General features: G+C 41.4%; 1 protein-coding gene across 3 annotated transcripts; it reads right to left on the bottom strand.

Moving 5' to 3' along the window:
• Nucleotides 1-299: 299 nt before the first annotated feature.
• tbc1d16 (TBC1 domain family, member 16) lies at nt 300-26,779 on the bottom strand. Of its 3 annotated transcripts, XM_058654617.1 has the most exons (15): nt 26,661-26,779; nt 26,387-26,532; nt 25,441-25,664; nt 21,031-21,243; nt 19,861-20,023; nt 18,900-19,208; nt 14,332-14,526; nt 13,326-13,473; nt 13,055-13,219; nt 12,022-12,170; nt 9,589-9,723; nt 8,408-8,594; nt 7,801-7,980; nt 5,905-6,051; nt 300-3,856 (listed from the first exon to the last, which is right to left on the bottom strand). In XM_058654617.1, the coding sequence occupies exons 4-15, from the start codon at nt 21,209-21,211 to the stop codon at nt 3,557-3,559; spliced, it is 2,259 nt and encodes a 752-aa protein (XP_058510600.1). In that variant the 5' UTR covers nt 21,212-21,243; nt 25,441-25,664; nt 26,387-26,532; nt 26,661-26,779; the 3' UTR covers nt 300-3,556. The 3 variants fall into 3 exon arrangements, with proteins under 3 accessions (XP_058510600.1, XP_058510599.1, XP_058510601.1); XM_058654616.1 differs by lacking the exon at nt 26,661-26,779 and having other exon boundaries at nt 26,387-26,630; XM_058654618.1 differs by lacking the exon at nt 26,661-26,779 and having other exon boundaries at nt 26,432-26,630.
• Between the last annotated feature and the right edge of the window lie 25 nt (nt 26,780-26,804).

Genomic DNA, 26,804 nt, shown 5'->3' with positions numbered 1-26,804 from the left:
TGATTTTATCTCCACAGCTGGCAGTGACAGTCGGTTGACTGCTGGCAAATGCCCGAGCCATCGCAAACACTGTCAAACAGCCACAACAAGCAGCAGTGGCTGATAAGACTGCTGGATCGTTTAGGGTTAAACTCTGGGAAACACATTCTCTGCCTCCGCTGACTTTTTCTCATGGGAGGCTTAGTATTGTTTATCAGAGAAGTGGAAAGGAAATCCCCCGTGAGACAGAATTCACACCTTTTTTTTTTGTTGTTTTGTTTTGTTTTGTTTTTTTTAAATCTCTGGAGTTTAAAGAAGGCAAAATGAAAAAAAGAAAATAAATTATATTTTATAGCTGCTGAGGGGAATGTAAGAGCAGTAGGAAGAACTGCGGTTGGTCAAGTGTATTTCTGATAATAAGAAAGAAGGTGGGAGTATTTTTGGGAGGATGTTTTTTTTTTCTCTCTCTTCACATTGTCTCAGTGTTGATCTGCCATTTTCATTTCAACAAGCAAAAACACAGTAACGTCAGCTGCAGACACGGAAATGTGACGTTTCGTCGACACTGCAGCTGCGTGTAAGTACAATCACCACAAACTGCAGAGGACGACAGCTTCTGTCCCAGTGTACGATAAAAGAGAAGCAGCTTAACATTCAGTTCTGTGCCTAATTTTGACGAGGGAAAAACACTTGTCTGAGTAAATGAATTAGCTTTACACCAACACAGGAGTGGTTTCTTCTCTTTTCTCAAACAGAAAAGCAACACTAGGACCGACCAACATTACAGTGCATAGTTGTAAAGTGATCGTGCTGCTGTTTCACAGTGTTCATAATTTAACAACACGCCTTATTTGAGGCTTCAGCGGCCACGGTTCACCATAAATAGGGCCCATTTTCTCATAATGGAGAGATTATGAAATATGGGCAGTGGGACAGAAACGGGTCTCTGTCCTTAAATAGGAACCCCACAGTAGAAGAGACACAAAATGCCTCAGCATGCTTCATGATCATTTAGCATTTTTAAGGTCTTCTTTAAACCTTTTTTTTTATCTGACATCTATCTCCTCTATATCACATACATATCAGAAGATCTGTGTGAGCTCTGAAAAGCAGAACTTCAGGGTTTTTTTTATGCTCAAATGACCAGATAAAATCTTTTTGACCTTACTATTAAAGTAACAGACAGGACACAAAAGGAAGTCTGCATTTGAGTGAATCTTCAGTTTAGCTTGTGAACAAATGAATGCAGAAAACATGGCTATAAAATAAGCACACTGGGCCTGCAGGTATTCAATAATGTATTATTTTCTCATTCCCAGCCTCAGTGTTAGATTAATATATTCACATTATGTGTGTTTAAAAAGCTTCTTTCTGTGAAACCTCATGCATATATTAGAAAAACACACAACATACCCTTCATTTTCATTTTTACTTCAGCAGCGTTTAATGACGAAAGAATTGGTGACTATGCTGAAAAAACTCTTCCTAGAAATGTTTCATGAAATCATGACTGCATTGAGTAAGAGTCGGTTCTTTCTCTCTTTTTTTTTCTTCTTTTTTTCCTGTGATTTATACAGTCATCGCAACATGTCAGAGAGCTCGACGGCAACACACAGTGGTACATTCAGTGATGATTGGTCACGACCTCCTTTAAATAGGAGTGGTCATTAATTAGGCCTGCGATTAACAAGTGCCTGTGCGGACAACGCGACTCTATCAGGACCTCAACACACACACACACACACACACACACACAGATTATTCCATCCTACATCTCCGATTTAGCTCATTTCACTGCAGCCACCAATCCTTAAAACCCCGCAGGCATTTCCAGTGAACAGCTGCACACGATAAGTAGAAGGAAAAAGGTTCTGAGTGTCACTTGCAGAGAATGCTGTGAGAAAGGAGAAATGGAGGCGAAAGAGAGGGGTCAGAGAGAGAGAGAGACTGACTGAAGGTCAGGATGTTACATTTTAGCACCAATTTCTCTTTCCTCTTCCACTCCAGGGGGGGGGGGGAATTCTCCATGTGCCATCTTTTCCATTTGGGAATCGTAAATCACGGAGGCAAGGTGCATATTACTACATATCCCCCGCTTTGAGGCCTAAATCATCGCGTTACTCTCACCTCTCTTGTGATTGTTTTCTCGGAGGAGTCTAAAAGGCCAGCTTTTTTCTTTCGTCATTCCTCTGCCTGCTTCTCCCCACGATGACTGCTATAATTAAAGAGAGTGGTCAGAGGGGAGGCTTTCTACGGCTCTTCTCCGACTCATTACCAGATGTTGAGAGGTCACTTCAGTTTATACACACGCGCGCGCACACACACACACACAACACATCCATGCATGTATACACACAAGAGCTTCACACTTCCCTAGTGGAGTGAGAAGACAGAGAAGACAGGTACATTCCCGTGGACTGATTCTCAGTGTTGATAGTGCCTTATCATTCATTTTTCTGGTGAGGGTGGAGCACTGTGTTGACGTTGTTGTTTTTTTTTTTTCATAACCCTGCTTTAACATAATTCAACACAGAAGGTAACATTTCAAGTAAAACAGGAGGCCTTCAATTTCCCTGTCAAGACGAACATGATCTGTGCTTGCTAATGCAGACAGCGCTGTCACATCCATCTGTACTCCTCTGACAGGGAACTCGTCTTTAAATCGTGTGATGCTAATGTGAAAGTGATGGAGCTCCTACTGCACGAGAGGTAACATGAACATCTGTGTCTGAGTTTGTCAGAAGGAAACATATGGCGAGCTTCCTCCTTTGTAACGGAGAGAAAAAGGAAAAAAAAAAAACCCGATCATGTTTCTCACCACGTTCTGTTGAGGAAATATGCAGAGCCCTATAACGACGTTGACGTAAACGCTTTCTTGCGTCTGTTTGGGGCTTATGTGTGTTTTCCAGCAAACATACAGTATAGTGCCCTCTATACGGAAAGAATCTTTCATGCAAGCATATATTGCTAAATATTTTTGTAACTGCTGATATAAAAAGCAAACATTCACTTGATGAAAAATGAAAATAAAAAAAAATAAAAAAATTAAATGTCCCAGTAATTTGTTATAATCCTATTTCTGGAGGGTGTGGATTTGATTTAAAAATGTTTCTGCTCAGACTTCCACAAATATCCCATTGTGAGGGAAGAGTTCCTGTGAATGAATCTTCAGGTTCATTCGACCTGTGCTCAGAGCCGGAGAGATTTCAGGCCGGTTGCCTCAGACTCTTGTGTGACTCCTGCTAACAAAGGCCAGGGATGTGTGCCAGGCCAGCAGCAGACGAAAACCTGAAGTAGCTCCAGACCAACATAGTGGCTGGTGATTGTCTGTTCTGGTTTGAGAGGAAAAGCAGCTTCTTGACCTCCAGGATGTCCATCCCCATCGCAGGTTCTGTCAATGTTTGAAATAACACTCTAGTAAGGCATTGTTCCACAATGCACCATGGGAAAGGATCAGGTGACGAAAACCCACATTAAGATAGTGGAACTAGAAGCAGGGCATTTGGACATAGGAGTCAGAGGGCAGCAAATGAAGCTGAAGGAAACGCATTTGTTTCCCCCCCCAAAAAACTCAATTTTAGGTCTGTTTACGGAAAGTGAAAATATCCCGGGCTTTGGCTCCTTTCTTGCCCTCTGACGGAGTTGTGGGGGTGAAGTTTGGTGAAGGTGAGGGTGTGGACGACGGGGAGGGTGTGGACGGCTGCGGAGTGGACGTGCCTCCATAGGGGCAGCTCTGTGAGTCTGGGTGTTCACCTGAGCACTCCACAGTGGGGATGTAGCGGCTGTCCCACATCCCGGGACCACACAGTTTACAAAGGTCATGTAGGCTGCACGGGATCCTGGGTAGGAGGCGGAACTGGTAGAGAAGGCTGCGGGCCTGGGAGAGCATGACGAAAGGGGAAGGATGAACTAAAAATTCTCAATGCAGAAGAGGAAAAAGGAGCTTTGGATTGATAAGAATCAGACAAAAACATAAAAAGTTAACTGGAAGATGTAAAACTAAGTGGACTAAAACACTACATTTCTATGCACCACTAGACTACGTCATTTCATCGGACTTCTGTAAACAAACTAGCAGTGAATCTATTTGTTGAATGAAGTTGATCTGCCTCCACTACAATAGGTGGAGATGTGGGCCCTTTCTGCGTGTTAGGGGAGGTGGTTTCCAGTTCAGCTTGCAGCTAGTTGTTAGCATGACAAGCAAGCTTTGCTACCATCAATGAACTGTTGAAATAATATTACATTTATTTAGGCTTTAGGAAAATCGGTCTCCTTGTCAGTCCAAAAATTAGTTGTCTTATTTTCCTGTGTACCCGGCACAGATATAATATAATACTTTCATTCCTTCCTTACTCCATCTCACTTTTCAGCCAAAATGAATCCCCTGGTTATGCCTTTGAGGCAGTTTAATGAATTTAATGTGTAATTTTGTGTATTTTATAGACTTTAATTTTATAACTGCATTGTCCTGTGTCTGACTTTGTCTTATCTCTGTCTGGTATGACTGTCAGAATGGTTACGCAAACAGACAATGAAGTATTTTCTTATCTTATCTTACCAGTTTCTGCTATTATTTCTGGATTTAAGACGGGGAGGATGAGAACATGAGCATGCACAGAGTACTCAGGCCAGTTTGCATGCAACCCTGGTTTGACTGAACATATACATGCAACAATAATTATCTAGGTGTCTTAATCCGACTTTGAGAATTCTGATTTAGTACCTATTACAATCTGAATAACATGTTTACATGTATTTTAAAAGTCCTGTTTCAGTCGGATTACACAATCATTTTTCTCTAATATAATGTAGACGTACGGACTCTTGACTTCCAGTGAAAACGAAAATCTACTGCATGTCAAGGTCACCATTGCACTGTGTTACCTAAAGCTAAAAAGCTGCTCTGCATGCTCCTGAAATGCTGGATGCAAAATCTCAGGCAACAACAAAAGGAGTTGTGTGTCCTGCATGCTAACACAAACTCACTGCCTGTGGTTGAAGCAGTACTAACACAGCATCCATAAACATGAGGATGCAGGCACAGACACAATAGCAGGGATGCACATCATAAATCCTCCACGTGGCAGCATCTCAAGGCCTCCGCGGGGCAGGTTACACTGTATCACAGCTGCTTTGCTGCAGCACTGGACATGGCCACTTGATACATACATAACACCGTATAGAAATGCAGAAGGCTGCGGAGGAATTACTGTGAGTGTGCACATTAATCACAGATTATTCTATTATTTTAAAAGAAATAGCTCAGGTTTTTTCGAAGTGTGGTTGTATGAGGTACAGGATCAATAGCGTCTTCGCCCTTTCTGTAAACCTGCGTAGGAGCTTTATTGCTTTAACTCTCCATTAGAAAGCCTTTTTCAGGTAACTGAAGTTTGAAAACCAAAGAAAATCTTCATTTTTTTGGTACACAGGAGGTTGCCTTGTTTGTTAGATTTATGCCACTTACGGAAAATCCAAATTACGTATTTCAAACACCGAAATCGCATGTTTACACATTTGAACTGAGAGAAAAAGTAGTGGATGAGCAACTCCTGTGTTCCCTGATTGGCGATTTTCTCTATGGACTTTGGAGCAGACAAATACCAGTTTTTCAACTTCAAATTATAGCTAGAAAAGGCTGAAGGTGTAGTAGATTTAGGAAGGCTGATTTTTTTATTAAGTACTTTTGTTGAGTAGCCATGCTATCAGTGACAGCAAGTGTCCTGCTGGTGGGACCATGGAAATGGTGGTGTACATGGCACAAGTCAGTGCTGATAATGTATTAATACCTCAAGAAATAAACAAACAAACAAACCCACATTTCATAAAAACCTTAACGTTACCTTCACGTACTGAGAAATCTCTGAACGCGTCTCAATAAATGACCGACAGTCAAAAGAAGGAGGTAAGAAAAGCGTAAAGTGATACCTTACGTAGCACCAATTCTCCATTCATGTGCATGGAGAGGTTACTGAAATGAAGCAACATTTGGTCGGTAGCGAGCTGCTGTTCCGTCACGTCCTCCCCATAGAGAACGATGATGGCCACACACAGGAACAGGTGGAAATAGTCTGTCTGTTGAGAGAAGAAAAGAGAATGGTGAAGCGGTAAAGCTCTGAATACTGTATATTGGATCAGAAGCCAATAAGAATGGCACTACTGCAAAAACCTTCAATATCTTTTCAATGTTCACACAAAGGTGTGGGAATAACCTTGCCACAAAGATAGTGAATCAAATAAATCTAAACCATGACAATTAAGAGCCACCTGAACGCAACACATTTGAGCAGTTATTTTTCAGTTAAAGGTGCACAGAGTTGGAATAGCTTGACATTAGAAATAATCAAAAGCTTTGAACCCTAAAATAAAACTCTGGTTATAAACACTGAGATACTGGTTATAATAATATTGAAGTTTACCTTTTACCTTTTTTTTCTGTTTTTCTTGTTATTTGTTGTGGTTAGTCAATGTCATTGTTGTACGTGTCAATGTATGTTTATTTTGATAATCATTGAAATATTGTAATATAGCAATTGATAAATAAGCAGTACCAACAACAGATAGGAAGCCAGGTTTAAATTACTGTAACCCCCGAAACAAAAATATAGCAATAGAAAATGTATATTTAGTTGTTGCAGTGGATAGCATTGTTGCCTCACAGTGAGAAGGTCACCAGTTCAGATCCCAGGTTCTGTGTTCTCTTAAGGTTTCCTCCCACAGTCCAAAAACATGCAGAGGGTAATTGGACACATCTAAATTGACGGTGGGTGTGAATGTGAGAGTGTGAGTGTGTTTGCCCAGTGATGGGCTGGTGGTGAAGCAGTAGACAATGAACGAATGAAAATGTTCATTTAAAAGGAAACTGAATTAGGAGCAGCGTTTGAAGAAGACAAATATAAGTTGGATGAGTAGGACCATATGTGATCACAAGGACTTGAAAGAAGATATGTATGTGTATATAGATATTTATATGCCCAGTACTGCTCACGCTTAATCACTTAAAGTGTACCCTAAACATCTCTTTAAACTATAGATAGATAGATAGATATATACTTTATTCATCTCACAGAGAAATTCACATTGAAACACCCAGAGCTGCTAGAAAGGCTGCCACTCGCGTCGGTGCCGGAAGTCATAAACTCTTATAATAAAAAAAAATGGTCCTGCCAACAATATACTATAATTTAAATTCAGCTGTTCAGCTTCTGCTTCAACATCAGATTACAAGAGCCAAGAATGAATAACAAAAAAAACAATAAATGATGATGATGACGTTGCCCTCCTCTGACAGACAGATCTGATATCAATTGAAAATCCAGTTTGGGACATTCAGCTATGCAAAGTGAGGTCTCACTCTCCTATCTCTTATCGCCTCTATCACCACCTGTAGCTGAAGATCAGAACAACCTGCAGCGTATGAACAGATGGCATGACAAAGTCAGGTGCCAAGTACTGCCAGTGAATACAACACAGAAACAGTTAGTGGACGATCACACGGTGGGGTTAGAAGCAAAGATTTTGTATTTCAAAAGCACCGGCATTTTTTGTACTGGAATGTGGATTTTATGAAATCAAATCTAATCCCTGTTGAATTTAATCTCTTCCGGACCAAGAGGAAAAAGACATGACATTTCAAAGGTGACAATAGTCTGTGGTGATGCCACATGTTAACAATTATCTTCCGCATTCTGAAAGAAAAACCATGAAACACTGCAGTGCTTTGGTGAAATGGAACCAAACGCCCACATGCCCTCACATACGCAGTTTTTTTGTTTTTTTAACAAAGTGGTGTATGCAAAGGAGCTGCGCAGACTTTGCCCTGACCTGGTAGTGTGCCCAGCAGGCCTCCCACATACGCAGAGCCTCCGTGTCTGGGAATTCTCGTTTGAAGCAGAGCAGGATCCAGCGGTGGCAGAAGAGCAGCTGGAGGCCGTCCTCCCCGAGCCTGGTCAGGTGCTGGTGGAAGCGGGGCAGCATGAGACGCAGCAGCTCCCGCAGGTACATCTAGAACACACAGACACAGTCCAGTGTTTTCTAGTAATATTTCAGGCTTATCTAGGCTGCATGTGAGTGAACATGCACAGATACCATGTCTTTCTCTTTATACTTGTACAGTATATGGCGACACGGAAGCAGAATCATGTTTAGCAAATCCACAATGTCAACAAAAGCACACAAATGCTACAACATGTGGTCTGATCATGTCAGAAGTTAAATAGTAGTTTGACAAACTGGTGAATTTGAAGATGGGGTGAAAAAGCCTGCTCTCAATGAAAGGGTGAGAGACACAATAATCATGTTATTAAAAATAAAATTGTGTACATTTTTGGCATTTTCATTTCATTGATGCAATAATTTAATATACTGTAAACTGGCACCTTAATGTCCACATCAGTGTTTTAATTCGTCATTTTTCAAGATCAAGTCCTACCAGCTGCCTCTCCATGTCCTCATCCCGCGGTGAGCTGATGAAGATGGTGTTCTCCATGAGGCCAACAAAACACCAGAAGGTGTCGCTTTCGTCCTGGACCTCAGTGAGCAGGGGGGCCACCAAGTCAGACATGCCCTGGCAGTAGCCCATGTCTGGATTAAAGACTGCATAGTTGAGCAGAATCCGCCTGGGGCAAGAACAGCCATAGACATCTTAGTGCTGAGGTTAACATCGCAGCAGAAAACACACTGACATGATGGGGCAATAAAACATCATAAACATTTTAATTTCTCTTCTATAGAAATGTTCACGACCCTGCAGCTCTGCCAAACCACTGAAAAGTGAGGTCCCACCCAAACACTCTGAATGATCCAACATGTGTTTCTGCATTGCTGCTAATGCCCAGAAAAACATGACGAGCTCCACTTAGAGGTTGCTATGCCAACTCTTCTGGTAACTAGGGAGATAATTAATGATCTTTCTTTTTTCCTTCCCTTTTTTTTTTTTTTTTTTTGTCTATGGTAACTACTTTGAAGAAAACTTCCCTGGCAGCCCTTGTGATTAGCAAGTGTTGAACAAACAAAGAGAAAACCCTGAGGATGTATTATATGGTTTTAGTGCAATTTTAATAAAAAGGAGTGAACCAATGTCCTTTGCAAAAACCAGGAAGTAAACTCGGAGTTTACTTCCTGTCTGGTTGCAGAACCAGACTTTGCAGTGGTTTTGTCAGTTGAAAATAAGATAAGAAAAGATACAAGGACGCCACTGTCAGTTAAATGAGAAAATGATCCGTAACATATCCGAAAAACAGATAACAGAAGATGCATGAACTAAGGGCCCTACATTTGAACACGTGCAGCGCCAGAAACAGCATAAGACCTAATACCAGGAAAAACCTTGATAAAAGGCACTCAACTAAAATGCAGTTTAAATCCTGTTGCTCCTCATTTAGAAAGCCATTAGCTCAGCCTATGCATCAAAAGTACTCAGACGGGTTAGTCACGGTCAATAAGTTTAGAATATGAAATTAACTGGTACGCCTTTGTGTTGGGCTGAGGAATGGCAAAGACAAGGATGGACTCAGTGACACAAAAAGAGGACAAACAAAACAGAGATCATGAGTGGGGGGGGGGGTTTGAGAAGGGGAAAATAAAGGGGAAATGAGGAGAAAAGGATCTAACCTCATGATCTCCACATTGGGATTATTCTCTCCCCTGAAGAAGTGGTTGCTGCGGTCTGTTCTCACCACATCTTTATCTACTGTGAACTGGACCTTTCTCCAGAACTCACTGTGCTCCTCTGGGCTCATCGACAATCTGAAGGAAACATGCCAGCAATGGACAGAAATGTAAAAGTTAGATATATTAAAAGGAAATTGCATTTGTTCTTGAGTGGCTTACAAAGTTAACTTTTTACTATATAACCTCTGAGGAGATGACTTCTAATTAGGATACAAAAAAACAATCAAATAGTCTTTAAGTTAAATGTTACACTGGTGTAAAAAGAAACTAATAGTGAGCTGACAACAAAGTGAGAAATGTGTGGGTGGGCAGGCAGTAGACTGAAGGGCTATTTCACCATCAAGCACCCCACTGAGGAAAACACCACAATCATAAAACCCCCAACCATGCCTCTAAATGTTAGGGACTGTATTAGCAATGTACTCTGTGTATGGCACTAATGTACTCAAGTCCTAACAAGCAGAGGGGATTTAATTAACACTGTTTGTTTTCCATGTGGCCCCACCAGGAATAATAAGCGCACACCTGATGCAATGCCACGCAACTGTTTAGTTTCAGTGCCGTGTGTTTGTGTCATTTCTACTCTGCTCTCTCTGGAGGATGTTTTACTCAGGAGTTCACCTTGTGTTTTCAACACTTAATATTTCTGAGGCTAGGAAGCTAAGGCAACATTAAGACTATTTACTCACCGTTTTATTTTAATTCATTGTAGGGAAATGCACGCACCCACAGACTACAGCTGGAAGCTAAAACTTGATCTTCAAAAGCACAAAATCCAATCCAGTTGTACATATAAAGCAACAGGGATGGCCGACAGTGCTGTACAAAATCATTAAAATCCATAAACGACAAGGAAAAACGGCACAAAACACAATCAAATGGCACAGTAAAAGTAACATAAAACCACATCAAATCACCCACATGACTGATTCCTCAACTCAAGTTGAAAATGTTACCGTTCATGACGCCATAAGGGAAGTTAGAAGTCTGATTTCTTAGCTTCAAGCTCAATAATTCAAAATGGAAAAGACAAAATGCTCTAAAACAGAAACAATTAAGTAGACTAGTTTTATCAGTAATCATTTTGATACTGTAAAAAAGTATTTTTTCATATAACCTCTGTTAGTCAGACAGAGCTAGACAAAAGATGTTCAAATTGAATATATGAAAAACATGTGATAATGAATACAATAACTTGCAGTTGGTGTGTACATATGTAAATGTAAATTTAAGTACAAAGAATGTGGTACTGACAGTTGGATGGGAATTTCTTCTTCTCCAAATCTTTAAACCAAAGACAAATCTTTGAAGTTTTATGTTCAAAACCAAGAACTATATATAAAACGGCCCTTTTTGTTCATGTTGGCTGCCAAGGACTTTTCATTAAAGCATGCAGCATGTAATAAATTCAAAATATATCCCAAACAAATTGGATTTACAGCATACTCTGGTATGGCAGAATGATACATTGACAAAACAAGAAAGCCAGTCAATATTAAGAAAGATGATGTCATTGAGATGCTAATATCATTGAATCTGTACCATTTTCTCTACAATCAAAGTATTTTTCTCTGTCACTTGTATTAATGCCACTCACTTTTTATCTGCTGGCTTATGCCTGCAATAATCCAATATGCCTGTGGTTCTGCACAAAGTGCAGTTACTTGTTACAACTGCACTGTCTCTACAGCTAAGGGAGGAAAAAGGGGGTTAGGAGATGAGAAGGAGACCACAGACATGTATCCTTAGACCTAATGATCAACCAGTGGCCCTGAAGGTTGCTTGCATCAGATGGTCTTTAAAGGAATCCATATCAGAGTTAGAACAAGGCCTCTAATTACCTGACTTCAATAAGAGCTTCTGATGTTCTAAAATGTTAATAGGCCATAGAGAGGAAACCAGTCCAATTATCATATTCATTACAAGAGAGCATGGCACAACATGTTAAAGTATGTGCATGCTTAGCCTTCAGATGGTGGAGTGCAGTTTAAGACCGGCGTAAGTGCTTATGCGTGTGACATGTGTACATGTGCTCATCTGTGTGCACCAGAGCTGCGTTTCACGAGAGTATGATCTGATATGCGCCGACATGTTATTTCTCCAGAGACCTTTTATTTCACACCCAGCACCTCCCCTTAACACCTCCCTGATTGTGCCTATTGATTGCCCAGCGCCTGCGATGAAAAGCCACAATGGAGTCACATATGGTTGTATGTTTGACTGAGTGAGCATTTGGCAGCTGATACTGCCGCCACATGACAGTTTATCTGCCGTTTCACGGTGTCAAAACTACTGCCGTGCCTCAGTCAGACTTTTAAAATAGTCTTAACGTATTGCTTGTTTGTCAGTTTTCATTTCTTTTTTTATCCTCACCTCCTCTGCTGGATGTCATGATAGTCGGTGCGTTTCTGCAGTCTCCATGCCTCCCTCTCCTGGGAGGTGGAGTCGTAGCTGTAATAGTGGAGCAGAAAGGGCCACACTTCGCCACGGATAGATGGGTCAATACCACCGAAGAAAATGGCCTGGTGAAAAGTGAGAGGTGAGCAAGCGGAGTGAGTTCAAAGGGAGTGCTCTGAAATGTTTATGAGGGCAAACAGGGGCCACACAAACAGAACGAAATGTGTGAAAATATCACGCACATCAGCATGCAAGGTGTAGATGGCACAAAATGCACAGAGCTATTGCCTTAGCAACGGACAGTGGATATATTATTTAACGAGTTTTGCAAAATGTTGCAAAACTGAAACTGAAACATTGATAAACACCGTTTACTCTGACTCGGTCACAGTCAAACTGCCGCTGACTCATTTCAGTAAGATGGTGAATCTTGATTTGAGTCAATCTCAAGGAAACCTAAATGACTCACGGGAAGGCATCGACCAAGAACAACGCTCTCTTTGTTTACAGGGTGGAGTGGAGTTGATTAAAACTGAAAGTCACACACTGTGGAGTTGACTTTGAGTCAGTCAGATTGAAAAGAAAACCCAAGAAAATGTAACATTCGATTGTATGGATATCAGCAGGAGAAATGGCTCGAGAGGCCAGTCTGTGTATTTTCCTGACTGAGTTCACAACTTGGCGTGGGCCAGTTACTGGTTTCAAAGTATACCATGATATTAAAAAGCCACAGCTTAAGTTTGCCGTCACACCGTGCCTGAGGTATGAGCTGTTTTTAATGACTAAAAACAAAGTGCCGAAATCACTCATGTTGTGTGTAGCATTGAGTGACCCCACCAGACCCCCTACAGGTTGGTGAAAGCAGTCTCTCAGCTGTGTTTTCCCATGGTATGATAGCCAAACAAGGAGACATTTTGTCGCTGTAATCACAACACTGTGATAAAATATTATACCATCTCATCCCTAGTGAAAACACTGTGAAAATAATCACATGCCTCCCCAGACATACCTTGCGTAGCTTATACTCTTCCTCTACCTGCCCGGTGTGGTTGAGATGACGTAGCCAGGTGGTGACATCCAGCCGCCGATAGAGCCTCTCCTCTGGGTGGGTTTCCGCTGATGGCAGGGTGGCCCTCTGGATGGAAAACTGCATGCAGGATTTCTCATCTGACACCTGAAGTAGCAAAAAAAAGACATAACAAACATTTAAAAAAAAAAGAAAAAAGAAAAAATAAAGCCATGGCTGAAAAGCCAAACAGGATTTTGGATTGTAATCCAACCTGGTCTTTCAGTTGAGTTTCCCTGCAGCACTTCCACTGTTGGAAGACCTCAGCCAGCTTGTCCAGTCCAGCATGATGAAAGTGGAGGATCTTATACTGGCTCTCTCTGCTAGCTATCACCAGCTGACCACTGGTACATGCCTCATCACTGCAGCCACATAATGAATAACAAAGACAAGAAAATCACTGTGTTAATATACACACATCCTACAGGAATCATGTGGTTAACCACAACAGTTTCTGTATTTTACATATGAACGGGATGAGCTACGCTTAGACTTGTGATGTGATTTTTAGTTTTACAGTATGAGTTAACATTCTTTTTCCATTCTTTCTTAAAAGGAAAAAAAGTTCAGATGGATGGATGAACAGACGGACAGACAAAAAGACTTTATTTAGTTTTGGAGCAGCATTACCACACTTACATAGCTCGGTAAACAATATACAATCCACCAAATAAAACAAGTCATAGATATAACAAGTAAAAGTCTCAATACTAAAAAGTTAAAATGCAGTTGGGGACCACACATTTTGCACACTGATAAATGGTGCCAACATATATTAAAGTGGTGGTATATACTGTATTTAGGTAGAGGGGTTCAAAAGTCTGATAGTTGTAGGGAGGAATGACCTCGTGTGCCACTCTCTGGCACAGTGAGACAGGAGCAACCTATGGCTAAAAGTGCTCCTGACTTTTTGCAGTGTCTATGATTTTCTGTCATTTGATGACCAGTCTGTCCTCAGGTACCTCCTTCGCAGAGGCAAGCTATGAATGCAACCTTTTGTTAGTTTAACCTTTAGTTAATTAATGTGCAATGGCCCGACTCAAACAAAAAATAAACAACTTCTCTTGTAATTTTGCAGTCGGCTTCTTTTATCTGTCTCTATAATATCATCTAAACCATGTCATTATCCTAAACCTAGTACATCATAGTGTGGTGCCTAGAACAGTAGTGTGATGAGGTGACCCCACATGACCCTATGACCTTTGGCACACCCTGCTGACCTGAAGAAGAGTCTCAGCGACCTCATGTGACCCAGGTCCACCCTGAAAACACCGCACAACTGCTCCAGAGCCAGCACCTTCTGCTGCTCCTCCCATCGCATGCTCTGCAACTGGCCGCTGCTCTCGAACGGGACATGGCTGTCCAGGCTGGAGGCAGAACTAGCCGAGTGGGTCATGGTCTCATCACAGAGCTCTCTGGCAATTACAAAAGAAGAAGAAGAAGTAAAGGTGAATTACTTTTTATGAATTAGGATGTTAAGCTGTTTCTTAACTGGGGGAAGTGAGTCATATTTTCCATGATGTTGTTTATCCCATCTGCGTAAAAATCTCTCCATTCTTGTGTCTCATATTCGGATACTGATCTACTCAACTACTTTGGTAATAAATATTATGTCGACAGTAGCCTGCAGCGTTTAGCCAGTGATAACCGTGCAGACATATGGGATTATCCCCAGCTTAGTTCTGGCCTGTTGTTTAGTGTCTCAATATGGTTCCTCCAAGACGCTGAGAATGGGAGGAATGCATGGCGGCTTCTTAGGACACACACATGCACACATACACACACACAGAGAAATTTGTACACACACAAATCACACTGTCTGCCGTCCATTTTCCCCTGTGATTCCCCCATGGCCAGCATGTTGTTCCCGGCACCGAAACCTGATCTGATGGTTCCTCTGCTGCAGAAGTACACACACACACACACCTATATAAATAAATATGGACGCACACATGCGACAAAACAGACTAAATAGTATATGTGGCTAACACACACACACACCCTGTGCCACAGCAAACACACACAAACTCTGCAATTATAACAAACAATGACTAACTGGCATGTTTACGTCTTTCACTAACACACACTCACACACACACTAATGACCATTATGCGCTCTCAAACACGTCTCAAGACATGTTAACACTGAGAAACAGGCCAACACAGAAATGAGCGAAAGCAACTGATATCCGAGAAGCACACACACATCTAAATGAGACTGTGTACCACTTACAATGACACACACACATATTGCCTGAATAAGTATCTTACAAGAACCATTTCTACCTCCGTTTTGAGCATGTGTGCATTTACGGGTATCCTTCCGTAAAAAGGGCACATCTTTTCGCTCAGAAATCAATCACCTGTTCACAAGAGTTTTACAGGCAAACACAATTGGCATGTGGGCATTTTGAAGAGATGAGGGAGGCAGGACCAGGTCTAATCTATTACACCCTGAATCAATCATGTCCGGCTAATCATTTCCCCGTTAGCAGATGGGAGAATAACATGGCTGATCAATCCAAGCTGCACAGTTTCCTCTGCTATCTGGTGATTTACTGCTCTCTGTCTCATGTATCATGCCACAGACCAGACTGCGGAATAGGAGGAGACTGGGGCAGAGGCACATAGAGCTCTGTTCAGAGAGTTAAGCAATCTGAAATGTGGAGGAGCTCTTTTTAAAAAAAGGACTACTGTTCACACTTTTTCACGATGCCAGTGACTGTCAAGCTCAGCGCGTTTATAAGCACATTTACAGCTGAATTTTTCAGCACATTTACAGCTTAAATTCATTCTTCTTACTAGCATGCAACATATGCCAGTACAGTACATCTTCAAATGAGTGTTTCAGTGAATTTCTCTGCGGTGACATAAATGTGCAAAATGAAACACAGTTGAAAAACAGCTGGCCGTGCTGTGCTGATTCCTTGTCATTACAACACGGGCAGCCCGCTGTGCTGCATTCAAGCACAAACTCAACAAATGATTAACATGTACTATAGACAGAAGTCTCCTCATGAAGTGTACACAGAATACATTATGTAAACAAGCCAGGCTCCTGTAACTGACATGTCCCACAAGGCCAAGGAGAGATCAAACTGCCCTCAGGCTCTTCATAACACCTCTCTCCACATTTACCCTGGGGGAAGGTGCTGCCAGGTCACCCTGAGAACCAGGACCAAGGGCTACAGGCCTCAAGGGGCTTCCGGGCTCTTTAACTAATCCCTGGACGGAACAAAGACATGAAGATGGGCTCAGGTAAAGGAGTGGTGTGGGCTCTGAGGGCAAACCCTGGAAAGTGGTCAGTGCAGGTTGGGTTTTTGAGAAATGTATTAAACATGTGGTATATCGACATTCACAGAACCAAAATACTACAAGTTCAAGTTTCTACATGTTAAGAATCAACAAAAAAGAGGGCCAGGAAACTGAAAACAGAGCGCAGGGACTTGTGAGGGTTTCATTTTTCACTTTTGGATTGAAAAATCTGCATGTGAAAGTGACAGAACTGAGATATAATTCTGCAGGTAAAGTCTCAAAAAACACAAATACAATCAAAAGTATCCTAATGAACTGCTGTTGAACTTTCAAAAAAACTTAAGAAGCTTGATAGAGAGTGCTGTGGATTTTCCTTTTTTCGCTCTCTCCCACCATTCTCATTCTTCCTCTCCCCTTTTCATCCACTCTTGCACTCTCATATGCAGTTCTTTCTCATTGAGTGATTCCAAGTGACATGTTTCCAGTTTCTGGCCCCTTAACAGTGTCAATTAAAGCAAGAAAGAGAGAGAGGGAGAGAAATAGAGATTGAGTGGGTTCCAGGGTTTTGGCTGCCGCTCCAGTCTCTTCAGTCCTCTAATCCAGAGAGCTGACATGGGTCAGCACAGCACAACAACCCCAAGAGCACCGGGAATCAAAGGGCTTCACATAGACTTTAGCAAGGCAAGGGGGAGGAGGGCAAGATATTTGAGAGGTAGATATGCCGAAAGAAACAATATCGAGAGAAACAGAGAGAACAACCAAGAGGAAAAATACATGATGAAGAGTGAAAGGAATGGACAGACAGAGACAGAGGCAGAAACTAAGAGGAGAAGGGAAAAACAGGCATATGGATGTTAGTGCCAGAGAGCTGGAGAGGCCCTAACAGTGAGTGAGTGAAGCACAGAGGAGTGCAGGAAGAGAAGGACAGAGTAAAGGTTAGAAGCTGTGAAGCTCAGAGCCTTGCCAAGTCACACACTGACTGCACTTACAGCAAGCTGGGGTCTGAGAGTGGTTAAAAGAGGCTTAAACACACACTGTCTCTCCCTCTCTCTCTCTCTGTCCCCTCAACACACACACTAAAACAGACTCTCACATTCTGGGCAACATGTCAGACCAAATAGCTGCATGAGGAAATGACCACGGGGGGAATCATAAAGTCAAATGTCTAACACAGTCACTGTCCAGATGGCTCTCTTGATTAGAGAAAGTGCACTGGAAATGCTGAGGTCTCTGGTCTTTACTTATTCTGTGCCATCTATGGCAAAAAAGATTGAGATCTGCTTTAAATAAGAAAAGCCACTTTGAAGTCTGACAACACTTCACGGCCTCTGTTCAAGCCATCTCTTCTGTTCACATAGTGCAGGAAGCCACCATGTGGCCAAAGGGTGTAAATGACTCTTCAGGCATCCATTCTTTTCTTTTTGGCTCCACCTTGTGGTAGGTTGTAGTGGTGGATACAACACCCTTATAGTCCACTTTGAAGCTTGTGGAACAAATAAACATCTGTGATTATTATGCTACAAGAGGAATCTTTTCACTCTGTTTTTTTTGTTGTTGTTGTTGTTGTTTCTTTTTTAAGAGAACAACTGCTATGTTGTGTCTGCACGTTGGAAAGCAAATACATGACCTGTTTTCAAAGAGACATCCATCCCTTTTGCCATCTTATCCTTAAAAGCTGCAGTAGGCAAGTTTGTTGGAAAAACTGAACTGTCCTGTGATTGGCCAAATCTTTCTGTGATGCTACAAATTCTGTTGCGAGGCTGTAAACCAAGACCACGTTTATAGTGTTATAAAACTCTAACCTGGAGCCAATCTCAGCTGACATTTGGCAGGGTACAGACTGGACAAGTCAAAGCCTATCACAGAGCCAACATGGAGAGACAGACAAGCATTCACACTCACATTCACCCCTAAGCTTAATTCAGGGTCTCCATATAACTTAACCCAACAGTAATTGGACTGTAGGAGAAAGCTGGAGTAGCCGAAAATGAGAACCTGCAAACTCCACACAGAAAGACCACGGTCAAACCAGGACTAGAACAGATATGAAATTAACAAATTACTATGTTTTGATTTGAAGTCAAAACAGATAGCAGGCAATAGCAACATCTTGCTGATAAAGTGAAACGTCTACACACAAGTTGGAGTATTGAGTGCCCCTGAAAAGTTTCAGAGGGAAATTCTACTCTTCATTCATTCAGCAGTTTGACAGAATAAATGCTTCTTTTACCCACCTGCCCCTGCACTGCAAAAGTACATAAATTCTCTCTTAGCCAGGTCGGAATACCCAACAGAGCCCATTTTTAAGGTTAACTACCCAGCACACAAATAATGCTGTATTGTTTTTGTTCACCAAGACCAAACATCATCAACACCAACTACATAAATTTAAAATATAATAAAAATAAATTTTTTTCTGTATAGAAAAGTCCCCCGACTTCTCAAAAAGGGTTTCCAAAACCAAATACAAACTTTTCCTTTGTGTCAGTAAGAGTTTAGATAAGGAATGTCGATTTTCCACCCTCTCACTGACCTGCTTTCATTGTCCAGGAAGACAGAGCCGCTGCTTTCACAGAGAGCTTCGCTGACAGGAGATAAGCAGAAAGGGGAGGAGAAGGTGTCCGAGTCAGAACCCATGGTGCTGTCCCTGCTCACTTCATCGGAGAGCTCACAGGAGCCCTCGTCCCCCTCGTCCCCAGCCGAGTGCAGCTGCTGCTGGTGTAAGGAGACGTCCACTCCAGCCTCAACCACCAGGCTCTGGCTGTCCGTAGAAGTGCTGCTGGTAATGTTCCTCTCTTCATCCTCGTCTTCCTCCTGGGCCACTCGAGGACGGGAGTTAGGTCTGCGCAGGAGGGCAAGTTTGACACATCGTCAGTATAACGTATATGTAGCCTTGATGCAGAGCAGCACACTTCGTGAAAACCCTTTGTTTATGCATTGGACAAAAAATAAATTGTGGTATAACGCATACAATGACGAAGAATATTTTACTTCGGATTTGTGGATACACGAAGAAGTTTAAAACCAGAATTATAATTTTTTTTCATTTTTCACCAAGGAAAAAAACTATAATTTAATAAATTAAAATTAAATTTATAATTGAATATATGTGATAATTATCAATATCAATATCAATTGATTTGAAGGCCCACATGGTTCAGATCCCTGTTTGAACTAAGGGACTTTCTGTGTGGAGTTTGCATGTGCACCCATCCAGGGTGTACCCCGCCTTTCACCCTATGTCAGCTGGGATTGTCTCCACCGCCGCAGCCCTCAAGTGGAGGATAAAGCAGTAGAAAATGGATGGATGGACTAATATGAAAACCCGATATCACTAACCCATGCCAGACACTATTTTAGAGCATGACAAATTGATTCATAGTGGGGAACCATAGACACAGAGGCACGCTGTCTTGATTTTAACATTCAAACTAAATTAAGATTTCAAATAATCTGTTTGAATGCATGACATTTTCAGGAAGTACTTTGCCCACCGTCTGCCTCGGCGGCGCGCATTCCTGCGTACAGGGGAGCTCTCGGGGGTGATGAAGCGCAGCGCCTCCTCATCCTGCCTCTGGATGCGGGAATTGGGCACCCAGGTCAGAATCAGAGTGGAGCCAAGGCTTTCGTCCTTCTCCACGTGCACACACAGGTAGCCTACAGGGGGCAACATAGACCACATTCATGTGAGTTGTAATCACAATGAGAGTATTCAGGTTACATGAGAGGGGAGGATAAAAGTTTTTTCAAGTCAAAGGCAGTTGGAGGTTTAAAACAAACATGAAACCTAAGAAGATATGAGCCCACGAAAAGATGACGACTCAGACAGAAACCTGAATGGTGAGTCGTAACCTCCCAGAGCACATAGACAGAAGGACAATCACAGGAAGTAAGAGATGAGAATTTCTGTTAGTTTTCATAGAGGTGAAGGATTTGAAAAAGTCAGCCAGCAGCAAAGGCCTGTCACACAGAAAAACACAAATAAATAATAACAAATAAACCCAGGTGAAATAATTTCACTCTGCATACCAGCTGCTTTTAGAAACAAGACATTTTGCATGTTAACCACTGTAGTAGATAATAACAGGAGTGGTATAAAACTCTGAATGATGCCGACAGCAGTAATTACCTTATATGAACTAGTCTCTGTGAGTCTTTTTTTATCTATAAGATAAGTAGAGGGCCTAAAGAGAGCGGCTTCAATTACTACAAAATGTCCAACTACAATTTATCTGACATATACGGCAATTGCATTTTATATTTTTTTAGTCAAGCTTCGATGTAATATTCACTCATACATTTAAAACAAGATGGAACATTGCAATATAACGCCATCAAATTGTTTACTACTATACTCAAGGATGAGAACTTAAAGATATGCATTGTGTCCAACATGTACAAATGCTTATTTTCCTTATCGATTAATCTGTTGATTAATTTTCTCATTAAAACCATTAGATCATTTGTACAAAAAAATTAAATAACAGAATATATTTAAATTTAAAAAGCTTAAACCAAAGAAATTGTTTTTATTGTGTTAAAAAAAACTTAAACTGTGCAATCAGTTATCAAAATATTTAGCAATTCATTTAGTAATTATGAACAAATTAATAATCACTCATTATTGCAGCCCTAACACAGTTTCAACATCAGTCCAGTCTGACCTGGGTGGTGCTCAGCCTGACCAGGCAGTGGCTCCGCAGGGTGCACACAGATATTATTTTTGGAAAAGATGATCTCGCCCTCGATTCCCGAGCGCAAGGCTGAGCCCCCTGCTCCGGGGTTAAAGGTCAGGAGGTCCGAGGCTTTGGAGGAGGCACGCCGCAGGAGCCGACCCAGAGACATCTCCTCAGGCGCTGGGACACCGGGCCCATCCTCTGGGATTTTGGAGTAGAACAGGAAGTTTTAGGAGAATGAATAATGACAAGGAGAAAGATAGGAGAAAATGACAGAAGAAAACAAAGATGCCAGTCATTGTAAGGACGAGCGCTATGAGGGTGCACAGATCGTCACTTCCCCTCCCACCTGTTTACTGCAGTGTCCTCACAGTGTCCCCTCCCCTTAGTACTTTTCCCTGCCACATTTTTTTTTTTTACACATACTCACACCTGCAACTACTCACACATTCACAGGTACGGTGGATACTAGTGTGCCGCTCCTTTTGTAAACAACACACAGAGACACAGACGCACGGGAAGACGTAAGCAAAGCAAACACACTTCACTCCATCCGTGTGAAATTCCTAGCAGTTATCAGTGGTTAACAGATGTCATCAACACCAGTGCTCAACTGGGACCAGCATGTCATGCCACCACTGCTTGACTTGTCTACTTCCTTGTTTGATGTGAGAAACTTCACCTCGATCAATTCACATATACTCAGCACGTTTCCATATACAGTTAAGTTGAACTATGGTTGTAGCTCGTCTGCGCCACTTAACTGGACAACTAGCTTGGTCCCAATATACCTGTACAAGTACCAGTGGGGGAGTGATTTATTGCACAAAGCGTGTCTGCCTCCGCTACACTAGGTGGTGATATGGCCCCTTTTAGCTCGTTAGTTTGAGGTGATTCCCAGTCGACCTATTATGCGACACACCAAAACAACTTTCGCCGGTGGTAGCATGTTATTCACTTCAAAATATTGAATTATTTACGCTGAAAGAGCATAAACCTCATCAGTCAAAAAATGCACCGGTATAGATTTTGCCATGTTTTTCATTCTTCCTTTGTGTACCTGCTTCTTGTGTTATTTTCACGTCCAAACCTAGGTTTAGGAACTGAGGAGCACGTGTAGAGCGTCAAGGCCAGTTTAGATCCCGCTGAACGTATAAATAACACAATCATTTCGTTCTTTACAACATCATGTAAGCGTACTGACTAGTGGTCAGTGACTGCTGACTGACCTATAACTGTCGTTTTCTCTCCCTCTTGTTTTGACATGTATGTCTGCATCTTTGGAGCCACTTCATGTGTGCAACCTTGATCTCTTGTTGGCTCTTGGTCACATACTCACTCACTCCATCTGAGGAATGTTCCCTCCTTTTTCCTCAGAGGGCATGTTTACTTCTGCCTGATTAAGCAGGCACCCCACTTCCTGATGCCAGGCCACAGACAGGAAGTCCAAGCAGGACCCAGGAGAGGAGACCATTGGTACTAATTATTATTTGTGGATGGACATTTTTTTCACAACACAACCCTCATGTGGAGGATGAGAATGAATGGATCAATTTAGAGCAATACATCTTCTAAAAAGAGGCTGATGTGTGATCTCAATAATCTAAAACATTACACACACACACACACACAATATATATACTGATTAGCCACCAGAAAACTCCTGATTACAAAGAAAGGACAGTCTCCTAAGGTCTCCTAAATGGCACATGATGTAGATTTTGAATTGAATTGAATTGATGTTCCTGTTCAGAGGAAAATTGGCAATAAAGCACAGCACATATGGGTGGACACCAGTGTGACAGACACACAGGTGATGCCTCTGAACTTCCATTTGCAAAACGTCAACATGGCACCAGCCTGATCATGAATCTTGGAGGCTTCAAAATGAGAGTTCAGATTCTTATGAATGATGTCAACCAGTTGCGAATCAACCAAAAAAACAAGCTGCTAGCTCTGAAAACCATGTGCATATCGACAAACTGGCACTTTAACCATGACACACAACTGTTTATCCAGTAGACTAATAACAGCATCAACAGAAACGTTACTATCCAGTAGCTATTTTGGTCTTTGTGTGATTACAGGGTGAGTCAGGTCAGATTGATATGGTCTATCCATCCACACAGACTCCTCTCACCGCTTGCTTCTCACTTCATCATTTTATGCTGTCAACACCTCAGTGTGCTGAAGCTAAGCCTCTCCTCTATGACCTTTCACTCTTTAATCAAAATGACTCGCATACCTTGGACTGAAAAACCATCCCAAACTCTGTCTAACACCACTGTGTGGCCCTCAAAATACTTAACAGTTTCCCGGGTAAAAGAAGGTCTTTATTCGGGAACCTGAAACCCAAACCATGGACATTTAGCTGCAAGTATAAAAGCCACACACTTCCAGGAACTTAGCTTCTCAACTCTGGGCAATATTAATTAAGTTGTCAGCTACCTTTGAATAGATGAGACTATGTAGAACATCCTCTCCTTATCATCTGCACAGTATGCTAACGTGCCTGGGGCAGATTGGGAAGGGAACACTCACAAAGAAGCCTGAAAAACAAGGTTCTTGTGAAATAAGGAAACATTATGATGTGACTCAGTGATGTGCACACATATCTACAGATGTTTTTTGTTGATTTTCATAAGTAAACAAAAGTAACAATAAACATAGCAATTTCAAGAGCGTCCCTCTTGTACTTCGTGTACTCGGACCGTAAAAAACTTCTACACAAGAAAGAAATGTCACATTGTACTTGGTTTTCTGACTTTACTTTTTCTTTAATTGTTTCAAAACTTCCAAAATGAGTAACTTCTGGTTAAATGCACTCAGTCGTAAGAACAGTGTTTATATAGTGGTTTTAGTGACTAATCAGTCCAATTTTTAGGCAGTCTGCTTAAAGTGGGTAAAGCGCTTCAATGAATGGGTGTCAAGGCAAACTTAATCTTTGTGTTGAACTCCCCGTTTATTGAGCCTCTGCTGGAGAAACTGGCACCACAAATAATTTGTCAACATGCCTTGTATGGCAGTAAAAACCATAATATCTCCCACACATGCTGCACTTTCAGCTCATCAGCCACTCCCCATACGCCATCACCATAACAAATAATCAAGGTGTAAACAAATAAAAAGACCTGATCATCAGGATTAATGATCAGAATGGCTCCTACAGGGGTTTTTTGCACTCCACAAATGTTTATGTTCCATACCATCCTGAAGCATGTCCAGTGTGTACTGAACAGTTGTTAATTTAAGGATAATAAAAGGTGTGTGAAATCATTACAAGCAAAGAGCTACTGAGATATTGTCTTCCACTCCCAGTTAAATTTGCAAGGAATGTTGTGATATTATACTCCCATATATTCACACATTTCATCTTGAAGTATAATTGAGCAAATTTCATTAGATAATGTTGCTTTAAATGGACTGTGTTTTTTCAGACATAAACTGTATGATCGAAGGGTGAAAAAGAGAAAAACTAAGACACAGAAGAAGAGTGTAAAAGATTGTACTTGTGTACGAACCTTTCCCTTTACTGTGGATGCACATATTTGTGCTAATTTTCTGAAAGCCTATGGACACAGAGGAACCAGCTGAACTTATGTTACACAAACATCACATAACCAAAAAACACACAAAACCATATTAAGGATGTTACAAAGAAATGTTGTAATGTTACAATATGCGTTACCGATATTACAATAAAATGCATTGACAACATACATTACAAATTGTTGTGGTGCTGCAAAAAAGATGCTCTTCGATAGGAATATATTTTACTAAACACTTAATATAAGATAACTGAATAAATGTGGGGTCCTAAAATGAAAGGGCTCCCCCTTGTGGAACTTTAAACAAAATCACTAGGATTGTATATTGGCGATCGAGAAAGCATTTTCAAATCACTCATGTGAAATATCAACAATTTTCCTGTTCAAGATAATGTCGTAAATGGAAATTCCCCACGATCGATTCATCCGGTGCTTTATTTTATTTATTTTTTTGTTAGCTTAATGCACGTTCTCATCGTTAGTCTCATCCCATCTTGAGGTCTGACAGTTAGCAGCACCCGGCTGACGATAGAAGATGTAGAAGATGGGACCAGGCTTTCGACACCGCAGCATTACCCGCACACAGGCCCATACTAACATTATCTGCTGTGTGGGATACTCCATCTATTGTGAGCCATCAGTATTTTAGTTTAGCTGCCTCTGTCGTGGCCGAAACCCTCGCCAATTGCAACTTAAAAGTTTGTTTTCGCTAGCTGCTAAAGAAGATAACCATGACAGATGCCCCTCGCGCCAGAGAGGCGTGTAGTCATACACCTGTTCCAGTAGCAGGAATAAATGAATAATAACAGGCACCGTGTAGAGAAACGGGACCAGACAGCGGAGCTCTCACCTTCAGTCCCCGCTGCAGGAGTCTACAGCCCTAGTCGGACATCCATGTCACCGGGCGGGCGGCGACGGAGCAGCACGTACCGGCGTCGTTTCTCCTCACTTGTCAAGGATTTAGCTCAGGTGTGGGATAGCGTAGCCCTGTTTGCCCCCCTGTTTTCCAAGAGTGACACCATACGCCCGTCGCTGCAGTTGTTTTTAGAGCATCACATACCCTTCCGGCCATTCCTTTCAAAGTAAAATGCAATTTTAAAGAACGCATCGCAAATGTTTTTATTTTGAAAGCTACACTTATCCCACTTCTTGTAATAAGCCTCGTGTATGTCCAGCAACTTGATTGTGCAGCTCGAGACCAAACCCCTCTAATTCCGCTGCTTCCGGAATGTCAGGGGCTTTTACTATATAAAAAAAACAACCTTTAATTTAAGACTTATGACAATCTGAAAATAATCATTTTGAGAATAATAAAATAAACAAAAAAATATTAACACATATTTACATTTTTATTTTTTTACATATCATAGCAAATCTGTCACAAGTGACGGTTTTGGCAACTTGGATTCAGCTTGGTTTATCATTAGAACCAGAACTGAAGTTAGAAACGTCTCTTCACACAGCTGCTGAAACCTTCTTTATTTAAAATCATTTTTAGTCCAGGCAATAATTCATTTCACTCTTCATTAAAATAATTACAAGCACTTTCCTGTCTGCAAAGTATGAGTGTTTGTTTGTTTTCTATAATCATGTAGTTTGGTGCTGACTTATATTTCAATTTTGATATAGAAATAAAACATTTCCCTATTAAGAGTTCCAAAACATATATGTGGCATATATGTATACTGATTGATTGGATTGTTTTAATTAGTTTATTTTTTTGCACATTTTATCTGTTCAAGTTTATTCTTGAGAAGCACTGTGCATTTTATTTCTGTGAAAGGTGGTATACTAACCTTAATTATGATAATTATACTTGATGTCAATTATGTGCTATGGACCTTTTGTGGGGAGGTGAGGGCACTCCAAACACCTGCAGTCCTCCCAGCACCAGTTCATCCAGGGCCCCATTCAGCATCAGAGGATCACTCACAACCTGAGACTGATTTGGAACCAAAGTCAGTAAGTTAGTAAACTGACTTTTGACTCAAGTAGAGCAGGGCTTATACGCTTATAGATTTTTTAAGAGCAAATTCCCATTACTCATCTCATAACATGACATAACAATACTTGTAGGTATCAAAACTGTCCCCATCATCCCAGAACAAGTCTCCCCAGGCCCAGCCACCTGCTGACAGTGCCACTGTCCGGAAGAAGGGGTTTCTGCGTGAGGCTGTGGTTGTCAGAGCAGGATCCTTTACAGATCAAAAACAC

The sequence above is a fragment of the Solea solea genome, chromosome 16, assembly GCF_958295425.1.
Source record: "Solea solea chromosome 16, fSolSol10.1, whole genome shotgun sequence".
NCBI lineage: Eukaryota > Metazoa > Chordata > Actinopteri > Pleuronectiformes > Soleidae > Solea > Solea solea.
The sequence above is the reverse complement of the archived record's forward strand: the minus strand, read 5'-3'. Positions and strand labels throughout refer to the sequence as shown.